General features: G+C 35.2%; 1 protein-coding gene across 2 annotated transcripts in view; it reads right to left on the bottom strand.

Moving 5' to 3' along the window:
• Positions 1–21,961, bottom strand: part of LOC135222007 (forkhead box protein O-like) — a 726,710-nt gene extending 704,749 nt beyond the window's left edge. Inside the window, exons 1-2 of one of the 2 annotated variants that reach the window (XM_064260128.1) lie at positions 21,796–21,961; positions 7,011–7,094 (exon numbers count right to left, since the gene is read on the bottom strand). In XM_064260128.1, the coding sequence (XP_064116198.1) occupies positions 7,011–7,094; positions 21,796–21,848 (137 nt within the window). In that variant the 5' untranslated portion in view covers positions 21,849–21,961. The other variant, XM_064260129.1, reaches the window with a different exon arrangement.

Genomic DNA, 21,961 nt, shown 5'->3' with positions numbered 1-21,961 from the left:
GATGGATTACTGAGGTCATTTTTTCTGACAATACTTGTCATTTCTTAAAGGTATGGTGAGGTTTTCACCCAGAAACTAATGTTCAGAACCACTGTTCTCTGAGGAATTGGTAGGAACCACGGAGGAATCTGATTCTTCAGAATTAATGGTACCTGTCATCAGACCAGTTTCATAAGAAAACAACAGAGGTTTCCAGTGAACTCACTTGCTTTTGAAAATTCTGCCATTTTCAGATAAAGAAATCAGACTAACCCTGAGGGAATAGATGCCGATTGCCTTTGATGTTTGGTGCGAAAGCTCATCAAAATCCAATCATTTAATAGGAAATTTGAGGTTTTACCGGTAACTCCTTCGATAATTTTTTTTCCTGGAAAACACTGAAATAGCAGAGCGAACATCAATACTGCTACTAAATTCTTTTGCTACGACTTCCCAACAATCCTTTTGTAAATAATAAAAAAAAAAAAAGTTCAAACAAAATGTTTCGAAATACACGTTATCTGCTGCGCACTAAATGTACAGGAAATATATTCTAAGTCATCAATAAGATTACTCAGTTCAAACAAAAATCTCAACCACATTTGCGGGATCCGGATAAACGAGAGTATTCTTCATTTCTAGAGCGTTTAAAAGATAGAATTAAGCTATAAAATCAGTACAGATAGAATAATCACATAAGTTAATAGTAGGAGCAAACGTAGTGGTTTGACTTGATTTACAAAAACAAAAAAATTGCAACTTTTTTCACAAGGGCACATGAGGGCACATAGCGTAACGGGAAATATGCAATTATCCTGTAAGCGTTTAAAATGAAATGACGCAAAGAAGTGAGTCTCGATATTTATGAACCGAACAGTGGAAGATTTATTTGACTGCTCTCTCGAGCCCTTGTTAATGATGACCGCTTCGTCCAGAAAATGTTGCGTCCGCTCCTATTCAGTGAACGCACCAACAATAATCCACATTTCAAGAGGATATTTTCGTCTGCCCATTGAAACCAACAATGCCGTTCCACTTCATCCCTAGCCGCTTTTCAAGTCAAAGAGCATCCCATGAATTCAATTAAACTGAATACAGAATTTAGGCCACAGCCCAAGCACTAGGACCTATGAGGTCATTCATAACTGAAACGGAAATTGACACCAAAAGATTTGAAAGGTGTAACGGGAGGAAAACTTCGAGGTGAGCTTTGAATCAATTGTTAGGAGAGGCTGGAAAGCAAGATGGAAGAAAGAGGATATGAAAGGAGGTGCAGTACAAGGAACGAAAGGGGTTGCAGCTAGGGGTCGAAAGCACGTTGCATGGAACCTTAAGTAATACCTACAGTGCACCGCATGAGGTGCACTGACGGCACTAACCGCTCCCCACCCCCGCCCTTGCCGGAAAAGAGCACCCCCTGGTTTCCCTGCTTGCTAATTACACAGCCGATCCCCCGTCAGATCTTCATCGAGATTTTCCTCTACAAGACAGAACAAAACAAGTCTTCCTTCTTCTCCGCTCCTCGTGATATTAGATACCGGGTCAAGATTTTGGATGAGTTCCTTTTTTATATAAATCAATAAAACCTAATGAGTTCAAGAAACCACGGGGTCGTCTCCTTGCTTCTTCTCCCTGTCCCTCTCCCTCCTACCACCCTCTCGTTGCCTCCCTCACTCCTTCCCACCCTCCCTCCCTCTTTCTCTCTCTCTCCCTCTCTTTCCTTCTCTCTCTCTCTCTCTCTCTCTCTCTCTCTCTCGGGCCAAGACGTCAAACTTTTTCTTTTTCACTTTAGCTCCAAACCAGATTGAATTTTTATTAATTAATTAAATCGCCGAGAGTTATCCAATAATCTAATATTCTCGATCGCCCAGAAGCTACAATTAGAGGGAAAAATTATAGGCGAAACCCCAAATGAGGGATGAGGGGTGGAGGAGGCAGGGGATAGGGGAGGGGGAAGGGGGAAGGGGAGGCTCCGACTGCGCCACAAGCATTCGTTCGAAGCTTTGATAAAACTCGGCACCTGAAGGACGAAGATTTCTGAAGAGGCGGCGAAGGGACACCAGCAAATTACGAAGATGCTCCCGAGGAATTTTTTCGTTGAATTTAATTTCGTTGATTATGGAAAACTATTTAGTGTAACCATTTGGGTATAAAGAAAAAGTTTTTTCTTTCCCTCTCACTCTTTCTCTTCCGAGGCAAGAGGCCACATTTCTTTATGAAAGTCATTTTCTGCCCACAGTTAAATGAGACGGCCGAAGTGCGGGAAATTTTTTCGATGAAAGGCCCTCCCTCTCCTTTCCGCATTTTTTTCTCGGGAATTCCGGCCGCCACTTTTTACAGATTTTGTTGAAAGTATTTTCAGTACATAAAACGAAATCCGATTTTTTACAGTTGCGTCAATTGTAAAAAGTTACTGTGATCTCCCTTCTCATTATTTCCCATGAATTGACGTGCTTCGCTAATGGAAATGTCTATCGCATTCCGAATGCGATTGCATTCGCTTTGAAAAGAAAAACAAAGTGAAACCACCCAGAGTATTTCAAGTGAAGACGCCTAAAAAGTTTGATGAGATGACAAAAAATCCCCAAATTTCCCTTAAAAGATTAAATTAAGCAAATTATAAACTGAAACAATACCGATATTATCATAATAAGAAATCGGAAAATTTGCCTTAAAAAAAAAAAAAAAAAAAAAAAAAAAAAAAAAAAAAAAAAGTGTCCTTAATAAGACTGAAGCGAAAGATTCCCCAGGCTGCAAATATTCTAAATTGTGGGAGAATGAAACAATTCGAAAAGACCATCGGCTGAAACCGTTCAAAGTTCTCAAGCCATCAAAATAAGTGTTCCTCGGTCGAAACCTACACTAAAGCTACTTTAAACGAAGTGACACTTCAAATAAAGATGATTTTGAATGATGCAGTAAATACTCCTATCTGTTTCAACCACCTGATAATGTGTCGAGATTAAATGACCTAAAATTCCACCGAAATCATGTAACCTGGAATGTCTCGAATAAGAAATAACTTGAATCTAACATTAGAATTATCCCGAAGTTTTCGTAGCTAAACCAAGTCATCATCCCTTGATCTGAGGATAATCGAAATCTCTTTGGGAAAATTCAATAGCCTCTCTTAGCCCGTGCCACCAGACATTCGACAATAGCCCAGCATCTCTATTAATTGGGCAGATTTCGGAGATCTAGATCTGGCCCCCCAATTGCTTTCATACTTAAACTCGTGCTGGCATAAAGACAACTTACTCTAGTTCAAAAATGCTAATAGCTCCACCGATTCAAGCACGTTTAATATGCCCCACCCTTAACTTTCACACGTTTAACATGCTCCACCCTTCACTTTTAGTTTTAACGGGATAGACTTGAAGAGAAGTATACCCGTTTTACATCTTTTGTCGAGTATTAAATGATCAGCTTCGTACGTCTTTGATTTTTGGAACCAAAAGCGTCGTCATTCATATCTTACTTTACCTCATATCATGGAGACAAAATCAAACTTTGCTACACCGTCCAAGTTTATGCACTTTTAGATTATTCTAGACCCCTCTCATTAATAACTAAAAGGAATAGCCTATCAATTGTTTAAAAATGTTAAAATAGCTAGACTGATTCACTGGGAAAACTTATTCTACATTGAGAAAACTTTTTTTAATATCCCAGCGTCCAGCTTCTACAGTACTCAAATACCGCAGGTAAATGAGTAGATAAGAATTTTCCATATGCTGAAATAAATGCAAAATGCTTTGTCCTGAATACAGATTTGTTAGCTGCTGTTTTGGGGAATCAAGAGAAATTTTCTGCAATGTTTACTAAAACATAAACGAGCTGCTTGAGGAGCAAGACCCCATGCCAACACGAGGCTTACTTCATCGAAAACAACAACGAATGGAAAAAAAAAAAAAATATTCTGATGAGTCCCCTTTTAGAACCTATCAAAAAAATAAACTCAAATGATGGATTTTATCTGGATATGACTCATTCCATTCGTTTGGATTTTGCAATGTTTATGCACAAAAGACATTTATTTGTTTTCCATCGTGCAAATTTTTAAAATAGATGAACTTATAATAACCTACTGTACCCTTCAAACAATTGTCATCATTTAATGACCCTCCTCTTTGGCACTCACCTAACAATAAGGACTAGTGTAAGACGTTGTAAGTGACCCAGCTAACACCGTATCTTTCAGAATCATTTTTTTCCTGTTTCAGTAAATGGTTTTCAGCAAATAAAATACTGCCATAGATGCATTAAAAATAAATAAATAAAATCCTGGGAGGGATGAATTTATAAAAAAAAAAATAATAATAATAATATAATCCTGGTAGGAATGAATTTGCGAAGAATAAACAAAATACAGGGAGGGATGAATTTACAACAATTAAATAAAATATTGGGAGGAATGCATTTACAAAAAATGCAAAAAATACTGGGTGGGATGTATTTACAAACAATAAATAAAATACTGGGAGGAATTCATTTACAAAAAGTCAATAAAATACTAGGACTGCATTTCCAAAAGTCATTAAAATACTGAGAGGAATGCATTTATAGAAAATAAAAATAAAAACTCTGAGGAAAGCATTTGCAAAAATAAATAAATAATTAAATAAATAAAATACTAGGAGGAATGAATATACAAAAAACAACCAAAATACTGGGACGGATGCATTTACAAAAAAATAAATAAAATACTGGGAGGACTGCATTTGCAATTTGCAGTTCAGACAACAGTGTAAATAATACAGTCCTTACAAACCAGTTTTAAAATACTCAAAAGAGAACGAAATTCTACGGGCTGCTCTATGAGTAAGAGCCCGTGCTGGCATGCCAGCTTAATCTCCAACAACAACAACAGGAAGAGATTCAAGTGAAGCAAATTGTACTGTTCTGCTGAGGGCGACACTGTGGAAGATGCAGGATTAGACGTGATTGTTTCAAGGAAGCCACTGCTCTGTTCATACACACAAGACAGAATTCTGCACAGAAGGTAGAACTGTCGGACTGCAGTCAACGCCCGCATGATTTTGACCACAGCTTCCTTTGAATTATTTTGATGTTATATTGACTAAATACGACAGACTAGTTTGAAACAACGCCGTCGTGGCTTCCAACCCTTGTCAATCGGACGATTATTATCCCCAAAATTTAACGGTACAGGACCACTAAGGGGCACTTACGAGTGTCCTTTTTAAAAGAAGGTCGTCGCTAATCCTACGCGCCGTCATGAAAAGGGAGATTTGAGAGATTAGCCTTTTGGAGAAAATGGAAACAGCCTCTCGCTCGGAAAAATTAAGCATCCTTCTGTGCAGGTATCAAAAGGCCTCTTAAGACCTCGAAAGACCTCGGAAGCCCTCGGAAGACAACAATCGACATTTACGGCCGATTGACGAGGAATGAGCACAACCAAGGTTGAGGGAGATTAACGTTGATAATACCCTCACGAACTGGAAAGGGGTGCTTTTTCCATTGTACTAAGTTTTTATCTAAATTGAGTATCTAAGTGTTCCTGATTTATGTCAAATCATCACTAACGTGTGTACGTAAGTGTAGGAATAATTGTGAAGCAATTGTTAAACTACAGATACATATACTTTACACACACACACACACACACACACACACACACACACACACACACACACACACATATATATATATATATATATATATATATATATATATATATACATATATATATATATAGTGTAACCTGTAAATGCACATAATCAATAAAAAAATGAACATTCTAATATTGCAGAAGCAAACACATTCTGATATCCCTATACCCAAATCTACGCAAACTTACTACACAATATAAATAAGTATCAAAAGAGAAAGTGATCTATGGTTATTTGGTATAAGCTGAACAGTTAATCATGAGTCATAATTATGCCATACATACTACATTTGTACATGGACGTGTGGTTATGCGAGTCCACCGAGAAGAAAAGTTCCATAATATATATATATAAAAAAAAACATCTTCGCTGTCATATGCGTTCATAGAGTCTGACCAGTACTGATGGGATTTTTTTTTTTCTTTCTTTTTTTTTAGAAATTATATCAGCACTGACTGTATATTAAAATCTCGTTTCGTTTAACAGGAATACATTAAGTGAAAGTATCAACTAAACAAGCTAATAAAAATGGATGCAACGACAACTTCTATATTCTAAACAATCTAAGAAGTCCATTTTCAAAATGTTTCCTCTTCATTTAACGAAGGGGAACCTTCACAGTTGGCACACTGGCGAATTACAAATACAGATTGGAGAAATGCAGCGGAGATGTTAGTAACACTTCAAAAGACACATAGTGGAGACGATATAGAATAAATTCAGCACTGATGCCATTAATGCAGATACCAGACACGGCATCAGATTAGTTCATTGATGTTCTCAGGAACATATTTAATCAAACAAAATCTGATCAGTAAAAAATATAATGGTAGGCTATATATATGGCTTAAAACATAACTCGCTTAAAAAACCTCATTGCTGTAAAAATAAATAAATAAATAAATAGATAAATAAATAAATAAAGCTACGACAACGAAAAACTGGGAAAAAGCAAACTCTCTTGAAGCTTCAGATTCTTCTATAACCGAAAGCCTCGCCAAATCTGATGATGCAAAATCCGAGTTAGGCAGCATTAACAGGAATTGGAATACAAAATTCATGCCAAAGGCCAAGCGCTGGGGCCTGTGAGGTCATTCAGCGCTGGAAGGGAAACTGGGAGCTGAGGCGATATGAAAGGTGTCACAGGAGGAGCACCTCGCAGCTGCACTTCAAACAATTGTTAAGAGAGGGTGGAAAATAAGATGCAGGAAAGGGAATATGAACAGAAGTACAGTGAAAGGAATGAAAGTTGCTGCTGGGGGTCGACCGGACACTGCAAACAACCTTAAGTAATGCCTACAGTGCACCATGTGAGGTGCACTGACGGCACTATACCCCTACGGGGACCAGCATTAATAAACTGGCACCTGCTCTAAACGGAGAATTGGTTCAACTTACTTATTCATCTTCTCAGTTCTGTCAAGATTTCCTCTGCAAAGACTCCCAACAGTAATTTTGTCTTCTCTTTGACGAGAATACAGCCTATGGAAGAAAAAAAAATATATATTCAAAATGATGGCAAGTATATTTTGCGTCAGTAATTCGTTACGAAATCATTGGAAAGTTTTGCCTTTGGCAGCGCATTAATATTACTACTTTACAAGAGCATAGATTTTCCAGAGATAGATTTGCGTGTCGGAGAGAGAGAGAGAGAGAGAGAGAGAGAGAGAGAGAGAGAGAGAGAGAGAGAGAGAGAGAGAGAGAGAGAGAGAGAATAAAATTTGCGTCAAAAACGACTTCAATGCCAAACGCCACAGTTTAAATCTTGTCAATTCTACAATTTTCTTAGCGCCGACAGATAGCAAAAGAACAGAAATTTGACGAAGAGTCAAGGATGATTTAATAGTTAAGAAAATTACAACAAATGAAGACTGAAATAATACATTAAACTGTCTTGACCAGACCACAAGGCAGGATAAGGATGGTTTAGTTTCTAATCGTCTAAAGTGATTTTTTTTTTTATTTACCCAAAATCTATCCTAGACTCACGAATAACAATTAATAATAAAATTAGTAAAAAAAAAGTTTCTGACTCCTCAAGTAATGGAATAATGGAAAAGGCTATTGCAGATCCAGCAAGCCTTCCGGAACGGTCTCGTATTTCTGGGCAGCCAGACGTAAGCATAGCTATATAGGATTTTATGATCCGATTAAAGACTCCGAATTGAGGGAAACGTAGCCACGTCCGTATTCATATTGGTTTTACTATAGCACCAAAACATTTTCAATCTAAGAAATAATAATGCCCTGCGTCAAATGACTCCCCATGAGATTGTTATAGCCATCGATACGAAATCGTTTTCTTTCTTTATGTTATATGTATACGTTTTCTTTACCCCTTGTCGGAGGGACTTGCCAATCCCTCTCCATTCACCGTTTATAACTTCTGTAATAAACTATTTTGGAGAACAACCACACAAATACCATGATATGCGCTTTCACTGAATACGCAGTCTATAGAGCCAGTGAGCCAAACAAATGGCTAATCCTGACGACGCAAAACATACTAATCACACACACACACACATATATATATATATATATATATATATATATATATATATATATATATATATATATATATGTATGGTATGTATATATATATATACATTATATATACATACTATATATATATATTATACATACATATATAATATATAATATATATATACATGAGAGAGAGAGAGGAGAGAGAGAGAGAGAGAGAGAGGAGAGAGAGACGAGAGGAGAGAGAGAGAGAGAAGAGAGAGAGAGCCTCATGTTCGTAGGATAATCTCACCTTGCACGTACGTACAGTTTAATTTGAGGTTACCATTTAAGACATACTGATGTTACAACTATAAATTAGCAGTCAGAACTAATCCGAAAGAAATGTATATATAAATCTACGACATCAGTATCAAAGCACTGATTTAAATTGTGTGTTTTAATATCTGCAAAAAAGTCCCTCTAACACAAGCAAAATTTCTAACAACACAAACACCTCACAGTGCTACTATATCCTGGTAAATAAATATAATTTTTCTTCAAAAAAATCGCACTAATTTCTGTGACGAACCTACTAAAATCAAGAATATTAAATAGAACATAAAATTTGGCCTAAGGCCAAGCGCTGGGGACCTTAGGAGGCCATCTAGCGCCGAAACAGAAACGGATAGTAAAAAGGTTTGAAAGGTGTAACAGGAGGAAAGCTTCACAACTGCACTATAAGAAAATGTTAGGGGGTAATGGAAAGTAACATAGAAGAGAAAGAATATGACCGGATTTACGGTAAAGGGAACGTCAGTGGTTGCAGCTAGGGGCCGAAGGGACGCTGCAAAGAACCTCAGTCGCGTCTATAAGCACCACAATGGCGTGGTTGGTATGTTCTTTGCCTGCCACCTCGGTGGCCGCGAGTTCGATTCTCGGGCATTCCATTGAGGGGTCAGAGATGTGTATTTCTGGTGATAGAAGTGTACTCTCGACGTGGTTCGGAAGTCACGTAAAGCCGTTGGTCCCGTTGCTGAATAACCACTGGCTCCATGCAACATAAAAACACCATACAAAGAAGTCGCGTCTATAGCGCACTGGGTAAGTTGCACTACTGGCACTAACACCCTTTGGGGTCGGAGTCCAGATCTTAATTCCGAGGATCATTCCTAAACAGAGACCATTCAGCCAGTAAATCGCACTCATTTTTTCTAGTCAAAGCAATTATAATATTCCCGCAGTTAAGCCTTTGAAACTGCCTACCATTTCTGAACAAAACTCAATTTGAGAAATACTGTAATTAAGAAAAACAACAGTGCAAACGAAAGTCATTCACTGGAAACAAGTCTACGTTGTTTTCCATGAGAATTCAAGTACCTCCTGAAATTCAGATTTGAGATGCTGAAGCATCATTAGCCGTCCCACGGCTTATTCAATGACACCAGTGTTCACGTAAGTTCGCCAGATGAACATTTCAATGAAACAGTAAAAAGATCAAACACTTTTATTATTACTTATAACAGTGGAGAATGTAGAATCAGTAACAAGAGAAAAACTTCCCAGCTGCACTATGAAACAACTGTTACGAGAAGGGTGGAAATGAAGATGGAAGGAAGAATATGAATGGAGATACAGTAAAAGGACTAAAATGGGTTACAGCTAGGGGTCTAAGGGACACTGCGAAGAACCTAAAGTAATTCCTACAGTGCACGGCACGAGGTTCGATGATGGCAGCACCACCTTACGGGGGTTAATTACTTGAAAACAAGCTAAATAATAGAGATCTGAGCCACGATTAAGTATCTGTCGTTTATCATATATTATGTCTGTCAAACACCAGATGACTAATTTAAGACGAATATGTTAAGCTGATATGGAAACTTGCACGAGCATAGCAAATGACTTTCTGTAAACCTTTCATAGACCTGCATCCATCCGCAAGCAAGAAATTCGATTTTTCGGAATTTCGTTAGCACTTTCCGCGGTTACAAATTAATGTAAGGATAGAATATATAGAAGAGAATACAGAATTTAGCCTACAGGCCAAGCGCTGGGATCTGCGAGGTCATTCTGCACACAAACTAACAACAAAAAGGTTGTGAAGGTGTAACAGGAGGAAAACATAGCTGTTGCACTAAGAATCAATTGTTAGGAGAGGGTGGAAAGTAAGATGGAAGAAAGAAGATATGAACGGAGTTACAGTAAAAGGAATGAAAGGAGTTGCAGCATTCGGGCCGAAGGGACGCTGTGAAGACTTAAGTTGTGCCTACGGTGCAATGTACGAGGTGTACTGACAGCACTACCCCCACGGGGTAAATTAATGTAAGGTTTAATTATTGTAGTACCATTAAACTAGAAAAATTTTGCGATGGCATTGCTAGTGATTAAACAAAAAACTATCTAGTTAAGTTCGAAATATAAATACAGAGAGAGAGAGAGAGAGAGATGAGAGATGAGAGAGAGAGACGAGAGAGAGAGAGAGAGAGAGAGAGAGAGAGGCGTCATGAATAAATTGTGAGTTCCACGCACAAACATTTACTCAAGAATTGTAGACAAGTCTCGACCCTTACATCAGCGTTTATGACAGTTCGCCAAGTAATATATTAAAAAAACAAAAAAAAAGAAAAAAAAAAAAAAAAAAAAAAAAAAACCTACTACTTTACATTACTCCCAAACATAGCATGTAATACAGTTATCTGATCCCAAATATTTATCCAGCTATCCCTGGTTCGAATTCATGGTGCCTTTCATGTAGAGAATAAGGTAAACAGAAAGAAGTTCACGAGTCTTCTTATCTTTCTAAGTTTATATCTACGAGCTCTATCTAAATGTTTCAGATCACCATCTGTAAAAACGCACCAAAGGCTTTATTACTGAAGCATCCCTTGGCTGACCTTGAGTGAGGGCGTGGATTCCCGACCCTCCGACAAAACGTTGTTTAGTGCAACAAGACCTTTTTACAAGCACAGAACATCTCTCACTCAGAAGAAGCATTGATGCCCCTATTTCTCCATATTTTTCCCTTAATTCACCGTTCAATATGGTTAAGTACCCTTGGAAAACGTATGAGCTTAACAGATCTCATATCCTGTGTCAGAGTGACGTTGGATTAAAAGGAATTGACGCAAACGTCCAACAATACGATCACTAAGATTAGGCAACCCGCAATGAATGAACCAGAAGGGCGCGAACTTGCAGTCATAGCGTTTGTTTTCATAGCATATGATTACGTCATCCACACGGGGTCCGCATTTCACCCTCATTTACATATGTGTACACGGAATACTTGATACATTACTGTGGGCAATATAGGTTGTAACAATACATATGTTTAATACTCTCTCTCTCTCTCTCTCTACGACTATTAATACATCTAATTAAAAAACAGAGCATAATTATGATTAGGTCTCTGTTAAACCTTTGTTTAGTGAGGAATTCCGTTGATTAACGAATCAACGCATATCCCTCATTCCCGGTTTGCTGAATAGAGAAGATTACTGTGAAAGATTAATAATAATAATAATAATAATAATAATAATAATAATAATAATAATAATAATAATAATAATAATAATATAACGATATGCTCAAACCTATGAATATAATCAACCTGAGTAAACTTGAGAGAGATAGTCTAAGAGTAGAAGCACAAAGCATTAAAACAAAGTATCTATTGCTTGTAGTTTCATACCCCACAAATGCCATCCCTCTCACTGAGTAAATAAACAAACCTAATTTTATGACATTTCTCTATCAATATATATGAATATCATTTACATTTATAATGTACTGTGTACGAAACCTTAATTTTTTCAATCTTGAACAATTTCTTGAATAAAAAATTTTGTTTCTGAAAAACCTAAACTGATATATCGTCGAAACTGCCATCAGGCAGTTTAGACGATCATCTTCCAAATGGCAAATATGAATATATTTATATTGTAGTAGGTATTTCGGTTACGAAATACAACTTACATACATGCATACATGAGTACATACACACACGTCAAGAACTGTATGCGTGAATATTTTCACGCATACACACTTCCTTGTTCATAAATTCATACATGAATTTATTCACTCACTTCAAGAACTAAAAGTATCAATGAATATTTTCCTGCAAAAATTGCATTCATTGTACATACATAAATACATGAAGAACATTATGCGTGAATGAATAAAATGAATTCATTGTATAAAAATACATAAATATACGAATACATAAACATGCTTCAAGAACTATAAATATGAACATATTCATGCATAAATTGAATTCACTGTTAATACATACATGAATACATACACACTTCGAGAACTATAAGTATGAATATTTTCATGCATAAACTGATTTCTTTGACCATACATTCATACATGAATACATGCACGCCCTTCAAGAACTATAAACTAATTTCATGTGGAAAGAGTTGATTAAATGTAAAAGGTTCTTTAAATAACTGAACAACTGAGGAGGAACCAGACAATGGTCACTAAATTGCTCGATTTCATAAGCGGTTTTAAAATCATATTGCAGAGATATTTCCTTCAAATAGATTCAGCGTTTAATCAAAATAATTTCTTTATAAGAGGTCAAAATAATTTCTTTATAAGAGGAGTTGTGATCTGTTCATTCAACTTGAAAACGTAAATCCTTCTCTTAAAAATGAATGTGAAGAACTAAAAGCAATTAGAAGTCGTCCCAGGGTTAACCAGGATAGAAGATCGATCGCCTCTACGGAATCCTCCTAGACAGGGAGGAACGAGCCATGGTCATCGGGAAAGGAGGACAGAACATCAAAAGACTGGTTAACGAATACAAAGTCGTCTTCCAAGGTCCCAAGGTGGACGAAACCTCTGACAACTCCACCGTTAGAGGGAACGAAAAGGACGTCGTTGGTTTCTTTAACAAGGTCCAGGAAATAGTCGCTGCCAAAGGTCAGAAGAGGAAATTCGACGGGGGACAGAGGACCAAACGGGGAGTAACTTTGGGCGATTTCTTTTGAAGCGAAGGACGAACTCTATAGTAGGAAAGGATTTGATGAAGAAGAGCGTTGTATTTGGCACCAGTGTAAGAAACAGGAATTAGTGTGAAAGTGTTGTGATTGTAGAAAAATATAAAAGCTGGATAGTAATATCCCCACCAAAAAAAATATAAAACACAAAAGCCCTTAAAAATATAAAATAGAAAAAACTATTAGTGGTAAGTGAATTAGTATTTAAGTGATTTAGTATAAGTTTTGTGATTATGGAAAAAATAGAAAAGGTGGATAGTAATATCCCATCCAAAAGAAATATAAAACACAAAGCACCTAAGAAATATAAAATATAAAAAATATAAAAAAAATTATTAGTCTTAAGTGAATTAGTTTTTAAGTGATTTAGTATAAGTTTTGTGATTATGGAAAAATAGAAAAAGTGGATAGTGATATCCCCACAAAATAATTATATATAAAACACAAAATCCCTAAAAAATATAAAATGGAAAAATAACAGTAAATTTTTTTAGTGTTAAGTGAATTAGTGTTAAGTTTTGTGACTATGAAAAACAGAAAAGATGGATAGTAGAATCCCACCAAAAATATAAAAATAAAAAATCATTGAAAAATGTAAAATGATAAAAAAATAATCAGTGTTAAATTTATAAGGAAAATAATTTTACTTTTAGTTTTGTGATTTTAAAAACAAGAAACATTTATTTTATGTGAAATTGGATTTTGTGTTTGTCTTAATTTGTGCGAGTGACTGTCTCGATCCCGAGTCCAGGATCGGGAAAATAGGAAGCCAAAACATCGTGTGATATGGAGTTCCCTAAACCTTGGGAATAACTTCCACCCAGGGGGCAATTTATTCGATTTGAAAGGTGCCTCCCCCCAGGTACCTTAGATGATTATTATAATTCCCCCGAAGTGTTAGTTCTCCCAAAAATATAAGGAATCCGTTTTTCACTCCGGTACTGTTGGCTTAAATACTTGTGATACAAAAACAAAAAAGTATAATCTTGTATATGTGACTGACAATTCACAACAAACAAATTACAAGTAAACAAAGTTCAACTCCGATAATCGTTTCCCTAAAAAAAAAAACCTTGGGGGAATGAAAACTTCCACCCAAGGGTGTCTCCCACCAGACCCTTACCTAGGCAAGTGTCTTCTCCCCCAGGCACCTAACTAGGGAAGTGTCTCCCCCGGGGCACTTGACAACAATTCCCTTTGAGTGTCAGTTCTTCCTAAGGCCTAGGATCTTTATCGGGTGGGCCCCCCCTAAAAAATTTGTAGCTTAGTGTGTAAAAACCGAAAATCAAAACGTCACGTGTACATGTGACCATTACAAATTCACACACAGAAACATTAAGCCACAAAATCAATCGTTCCATATCGAGTCCCTCAAACCTCCCCGGGGTATCACCTTTCGCACCCAAAAGGGGAATTATTATTAGCCCATGCGCTTCCCAACAAGCATTTGATTTACAATTCCCATTGGGTGAGAGGATTCCCGAAACATAGGAGGGGCTATTACTATGGAAACAAGTTTGGGCGGTTTAATGTTTGTGTGGCGGGCAGGGCGGGTCGCGTCGTGAACTTTTGTCAATTATACATGTGTGTATGTGTATTTACATATGCACACACATATATGAGTGCATGTGTGAAAATACATACACATGCGTAGATACTATATATACATATATCAGTGTGCGTGTATTTTAAGTTATTATATATGTATAACCGTTATATATAGCATATACATGTGTATTGTAGTATTTACATAAATATATGTGTATGTATACACATATATCTAACATATACATGCGTATATGTATATTTACTGACATACGCGTTCGGTGTGAATTTTAAAAGTCACAGGACACTCTTGGTAGTACGAAAATTAAGTCACACTGGAGACATGTTGACAATAAAATTCACACACAACGCGCGAGGCACCCACCACATTACACACACAAAAAACAATAAAGCCACAAACCATTAGTTCCATATCGAGTTCCCTCAACACCTTGGGAGTCATTTTCTCACCCAAAGGGGAATTATCATTCCCAAGTGCTTTCCCCCAAGCACTTGATTATATTCCCCTTGGGTTGAAGAGTTCCTTCCCGAGGTATAGGGAAACTCCGATATGGAACGATCATGTTTGTGGATTTAATGTTACGTGGTTGGTTGTGTGTGGGTTGTAGTGAATTTTATGTTACTTGCACACGTCAATTTTATTTTCGTATTACGCGAGTGTCTGTGACATGAAATTCATGCACAAACACACATATGCGTGTGCATGTGTGCAAGTATACATGCACACATGAATACATGTATACATAAATATATATGTATATAAATAAACATGCATATATAAATGTGCATGTCTATTTACAGACATGAACACACATATCACACACACACACACATTAAATATATATATATATATATATATATAATATATATATATATATATATATAATATTGGGTGTGTGTGGGTGTGTGTGTGTGTGTGTGTGTGTGTGTGCATGTCTGTAGATAGACATACACATGTATATGTTAAATATCGTTATATATGTGTATATAAACATATATGTACTATATATATTATATATATATAATATAGATATATATATATATATATATATATATATATATATACGTATATATATATATATATGTATATATACATATATGTATACATACATACATGTGTGTATGTGTAATTTACACATTATATTGTAATCAATTGTACATGCAAACACGAAGAAACACACAAATATATATATCTATATTATAATATATATATCATATATATCATATATATATATATATACATACATGTATGTATGTGTATTTACACATATATGTATGTGTAAATACACACGCAAAAGTACACACACATATATATATATAATATATATATATATATAGTATACGGTATATATACGTATATATATGTAGATAAAACACGCAAATGTGTGTAAATCACATACACATGTATATAATATTTTATATATATATATATATATTATAATATATATATATATATATTCATGTATGAGTGTGTGCATGCGTGTATTCATACACACATATTATTATATACATATAGTTAATATATATACATGTGTGTATATGAAATATTTACACACATTTTGTGTGCATGTGTATATACACATATACATTATATAATACATATATGTACATTTGTATGTACAATATTAAATACACACATATGTGTTCATATACACACACATACGTATATTTAACATATATACTTGTGTATGTCTATGTCTATCTATAGACATGCCACACAGCACACACACACACACACATATATATATATATATATATATATATATATATAACATATATATATATACGTATATGTGTGTGTGTGCTCATATCTGTAAATATACATAAACATGTACTATACATATGTTAAATATATGTACATATGTGTAAAAAAGATATACGTATTTGTGTTATACGATCACAAGTAACACGTGAAGATTGTATGTTCAGGAACCAGCAGAAAAAATGAAAATCCATACCTAGCGCTTTCGTGTACTCTTGTTACACCTCATCAGGGTACAATATATAAAAGAATGAAAAACAGTTTCGAAATATCAAAGGTAAACATAAAACCTAAAACAAAAAGTAAAATATGGAATAATCAATCAGCCTAGCCTACTCAAGAAGCAAATGGTCGACTGCCTAGAATTACACTTTAAGGACAAATACTACAAACGGAAATGGAACTGCTAAGCAGTCAATTACATAGTTACGAAATTGTGAACAAATACATTTCGTAAGCCATTTTATCTAGTATATTGTCCATTGCTAATATTAAAAAACACTACTACTTGACTTATTAGTTGGTATATACTAGATTCTAAAACGATGGATTCTTTTGATAATATCCTCTACAAAGAAAGTTTTCCCTTTTGAATTTTTGAATTTTCCTTTTTTTTTTTAGTTAATTGCAATGATTAGAAAAATTATTCATATGTAGGTAAGAGGGCACACGATGTATTTTTTGCCGACCCACGTACACCAATATTTATGTTGATTTGATCTTGATGCCAGTAGTTTGTCCCACTTTGGACCAATTATTTCTTATCTCAAATAATCTCCTGCAATCTCCTGGCATGGAATGTTCGAAAAATTGCAACCCTTATTTGTAAATGGTGGGAGAGTTCCTTATTAAAAATTGGTTTCCCACCAGGACAGACTGAGTGTTACTAAAAACAAACATGTTAACATTAAAAACTATTTAAACAAAAAACACGGGCAAAGAAAGAAACCTGGTTGTCAAAAATCGGTAAAACAAGGAAATTACTATAGGATCCAAAAGCCTGTACATGGTCCACTGCATAAAACTGTTTTCTTGGCCTTTCTTGAAGGGCAAACATCAACTAAAAATGGCCTGATCTTCAATTTGAAAGCAACATCATCAATAAATCTTGGGCAAGCGCGTCTTATAAAAGAAAAATTTCAGGACAACAAATTCTTTTAATTCGCTTTCGAGAATGAAAACATGGAAGAATAAATACAAAATTAACCTTTCAAATGGTGAATTGGAGTTAAAAGTGAAGTATATTTGAAGAACATACATTTGCAGGGTTTCCTTTAAACCAGCAAAAGTGTTGAAATCTGTTACTCCTGTCTATGCACACTTACATCCTAAAATAGGTTAAAATTGAATCCTTTTTCTTCCTCAAGTGTGGAATTTTTATAGATGTGGGAAACTAAACGCCATTCTTTAACTCCAAAAAAAAAAATAATCGGTTCACATCCTCACACAACGGCCATATACAAAATATGTCATCGACATACCTAACCCAATGAACAGTCGCCAGTAAAATATTTGATAAAAGTTTCTTTTCAAAAACCTCCATGTAAATGTAGGTTAAAAGGGGCGATAACGGGTTCCCCATTGCCATACCAAACCTCTGCTCATAGAATTTACCATTGAAAGTAAATTTACATTCCTTAATACACAGTTTTAGTAACTCTAAAATGGTGTCAATTTGCAGAGAAAATTCGGTTATTCAACTCATCAGCTAAAAACGTTATCAAGTCGTCAATTTTTTTTTTATTAAAGACTTACAACCTTGAGATACATTAGAGTATATTTACATAGTGAAAGTTGTACATAAACAAAGTGAAAATTATTTACAATTAGAAGTGAATAGTTATAAAAACTTTTATAACCTACTCATTTTTCAGAAAAAAAATATAATTAAAATAAATGTTCTTATCTTTCAAAAATCTAATTTTTCTAAAAAGGTCGTCAACTGGAACTTTAGTAAAAAGGGTAACTACAACAAAGCTAATTATTTTAAATTCGTGATTAATGTTACAGCTTATGAGACGGTTTAAAAATCCACATTATTTTTTACTGAAAACCCTGAATTTTTTCCAAAAAGAGGTGACAATTCACTGAAAAGCCACTTTGACAAATTATATGTTGACGACCCAACAGAACTAATACTAATAGGTCGTACAGGGTTATTTTGTTTGTGAGTTTTAATAAGTCCATAAAGATTTGGCAAGGATGCACATACAATACAAAATTTCTTAATTAAATCATCTTTTCCCCTTAACAAGGCTTTAAGTTTTTTTATTGAAACTACTATTAACCTTCTCTAGTAGATTATGGTTCAGAACTGTATAAATTTCTTGGTCACCTAATAAAACTAGCATTTTATTTACATAATCATCTTTATTTATTAACACAAGAGCATTTGATTTATCTGCTTTCGTAATGTGTAACATTTTATCTTTTTTAAGGTTTCTGTAAGCTTTTAAAAAACTACCAAGAACATTAGAATAGCCCTTAAAAGAACATGCACCATACACAATACCCTTCAGACGTCGGCACTGGCTTCGTAATTTATGATAACTGGAAGTGGAACAAGCTTTCAGAAGCCTGAGATCAAATAGATATGGTTTTAATCAAGCAATCCCCATGAAATGGAAGACTCAGTTGGGCGATTATTGTTTATCCCAACAACGTGGCCATAATGACAAAATCATTATCAACAAGTCACTCCTACCATGAATCAAGTACAAACCGGATTTGATACAATGGGATAAATCTCTCTCTCTCTCTCTCTCTCTCTCTCTCTCTCTCTCTCTCACACACACACACACACACACACACACACACACAACACACATTATGCAAATCTGTGCTCTGGATATGTAATAATCATGCAGCTTGAAATAACACAAGCTGAATCCTTTCGGTGACGTCTGTGATGCAGCTATGTTTTCCCCAAGGTCTATAGTGTGGACCTTGGTTTTTCCCTTTGACAAATTGTCACCGACAGAGGATTCCGTGAAAAAAATCTTCCAAAGCATATCGCTTATTAGGCTATTTCTACTCAACGACAGTGTAACACAATAAAAGACTTCAAGAAACTATTTCCTAATTCGACACAAAAGCATCAATTCTATACAGGGTCATTTACACTTCAAAAGAAAAAGTGTACTAAATTAGTGCACAATATTAGGGTACAAGTCAAGTCAAGTCTTGAACCAGTTTATGTCGAACTTCAATGACTGGTGAAAATCAAAAGCATCATTTTATGAACATTTAAAAGGCTATACTACAATTTTAAGTTGGTGGGTATGTATAGATTTTAGAGCAATAAGTTACTTTAAATGCCAGAAATTAACAAATAGAATTAAATCTGAGAAGGGAAGTCATACAAACGGCTGAACTTCCGGTTATATCTCATAACATCTGCAATCATGTCCATGTTCAACATGAGCTACCTCACAGCTCTTTAAACAAATAACATCGAAATACTTGCAACGATGAAAAAATATTTGCACTCGCTAAGAAATCTGCCTATTCAATTTACTTTTTATACACGTGCAATGAAGTGATCCTAAAATGACATTACAGTAGAATTTTTGGGGGGAAATTCTTGATATCCTACAGTGATCATGCACAAATATTTGACTAACGTTAAATAAGTAAACAGTAAGAAAGGCATACCATTAATGTCAGAGAAAAATTTAAGACTACGTTTGACCTTCAAATCAACAATATAGCTACAGCCCTAGTGCAGTATAAAAATATATAGATAAATTTCAATGGCAGCATATTAAAATAATATTGGTTTGAATGCCTTTGGGAAAAAGAAACCATTATAACTAGTGTCTAGATATTAGCTCTGTTTATGAATGTTTTTTCTTTTTCATACTTTCCATTTTTTAATATATAAAATGTTAACTGCATTTGCTTGGGGCTGTCAGGAGATTATCTTCAAAATATACTGGAAATTCTCAACACATCTTCATGGTTACTTGGTTGACCTTTAGGCATTAAAAATTTCTTGAAAGCAATTTTTTTCAGGCCAAACTTTAATTTCATTTACATAGTATCTAATCGCCTTTAATGTTGCTCTAATTTTCTACAAATTATTATTATTATTATCAATGTTAATTTTATTCAAAATTTACACCATACTGTGAGGCGCGCTTAACTGGTTAAGTTAGCATCTACAGAAAATAATGTCCTATGTGAAAAATGGAAAGATATTTTGGAAAATATAATGAAATTCAAGTAAAAGACCCAAAATATTTACATACAAAGGGGCACTTGAATCCCTACATGTTTGAATACAAAATCTATATATGTAAACTTGAACCACATTAACCTTCTATGTTTTCATGCAAAACCTATTCATACATTCTCGATGCTGTATCATAACAGCCCAAAATACATAAAAAAATCTGTATAATACATAGCAAATACAGTTGATTCATGATAGCCTAGTTCTAAGTTCATCATACAAACCAATTAGTGAAATTGAACTTCCCCTTCCATCAACTGACATGACCACTACACTCTTGTAATAAATGGTCTTCATGTCAGAATAAAGTGAACTGCTATATATATATATATATATATATACTATATATATATATATATATATATATATATATATATATATACATATATAAAAGTAATTCAAATCCTCACCCGCTAGAGCTATCCATGGTGAGGTTAGGTCACTCTGTTGACCTTTTATGCTGGCATAGCCTATTGCATTACGGTTTTGGGGACATTGAGAAAATCCCGGAAGGGTGAAGGCTACATCTCAAATAGGATAAAGTGGCATCTGTGAAATTAAGTAATTTAGCTTAGGGTGAGTTCAAGGGCGAGTTTATTCCTGGGTCAGGTAAGGGGGAGGTGAAGTTGGGCTGTATTCCTTTGAGGCCATGGTAGATGGCATTTTCCCCCCTTTTAGATGGAGAGTACGGGAAATAATTACATTTCTCCACTTACGTCAGTCATACAGGCCATTGAGCGTATTGCAAAACTTCTAGGGGCTAAGCTATGCTGACTCTTGTTTTACAGCAACCAAAACGTACATTTCATACCGAAGTCTCCTTAAATTTTTATCCTATAACACTTGAAAAGAAAAGGAAAACCCAGACTAATAGCCTGCCCCACCAGGGATGCAAGGCAAACCAGCCGCTATTCAGAAACATTAAAATTAGGCTTAGGTGTCGTAGCCTAGCTTAGTCAATTCGCTTCTTGTTCTTGGCAGGAAATTTGGTCATGAACCAAAAATCTGACGAATTAGCTATTACGCAACTCTTAATTTTGATACATTACAGACACACACATAAAGGAACAATCTTTACTTACCAGCCATAAGATAGGCCTACGCCAGTGGCTTCAAACATTTCCAAATCATTCTTTTTCTCACCTTGCAACGTAGCTTCCCAAGAAAGACTTTATCTTCTTCACACCTTCAAGCATTTTACGTCATACAAATGTTTTCGATAATGTAACGAGGAAAAATAAAAACTACGTACAATACAATCTATGAAGTCGTTCGAATGGTTAACCCAGCTGGTTACCTGGGTATGCTT

The sequence above is a fragment of the Macrobrachium nipponense genome, chromosome 3 (genome assembly GCF_015104395.2).
Source record: "Macrobrachium nipponense isolate FS-2020 chromosome 3, ASM1510439v2, whole genome shotgun sequence".
Classification (NCBI taxonomy): domain Eukaryota; kingdom Metazoa; phylum Arthropoda; class Malacostraca; order Decapoda; family Palaemonidae; genus Macrobrachium; species Macrobrachium nipponense.
Note: the sequence above shows the minus strand (reverse complement) of the source record. Positions and strands in the feature narration are given on the sequence as shown.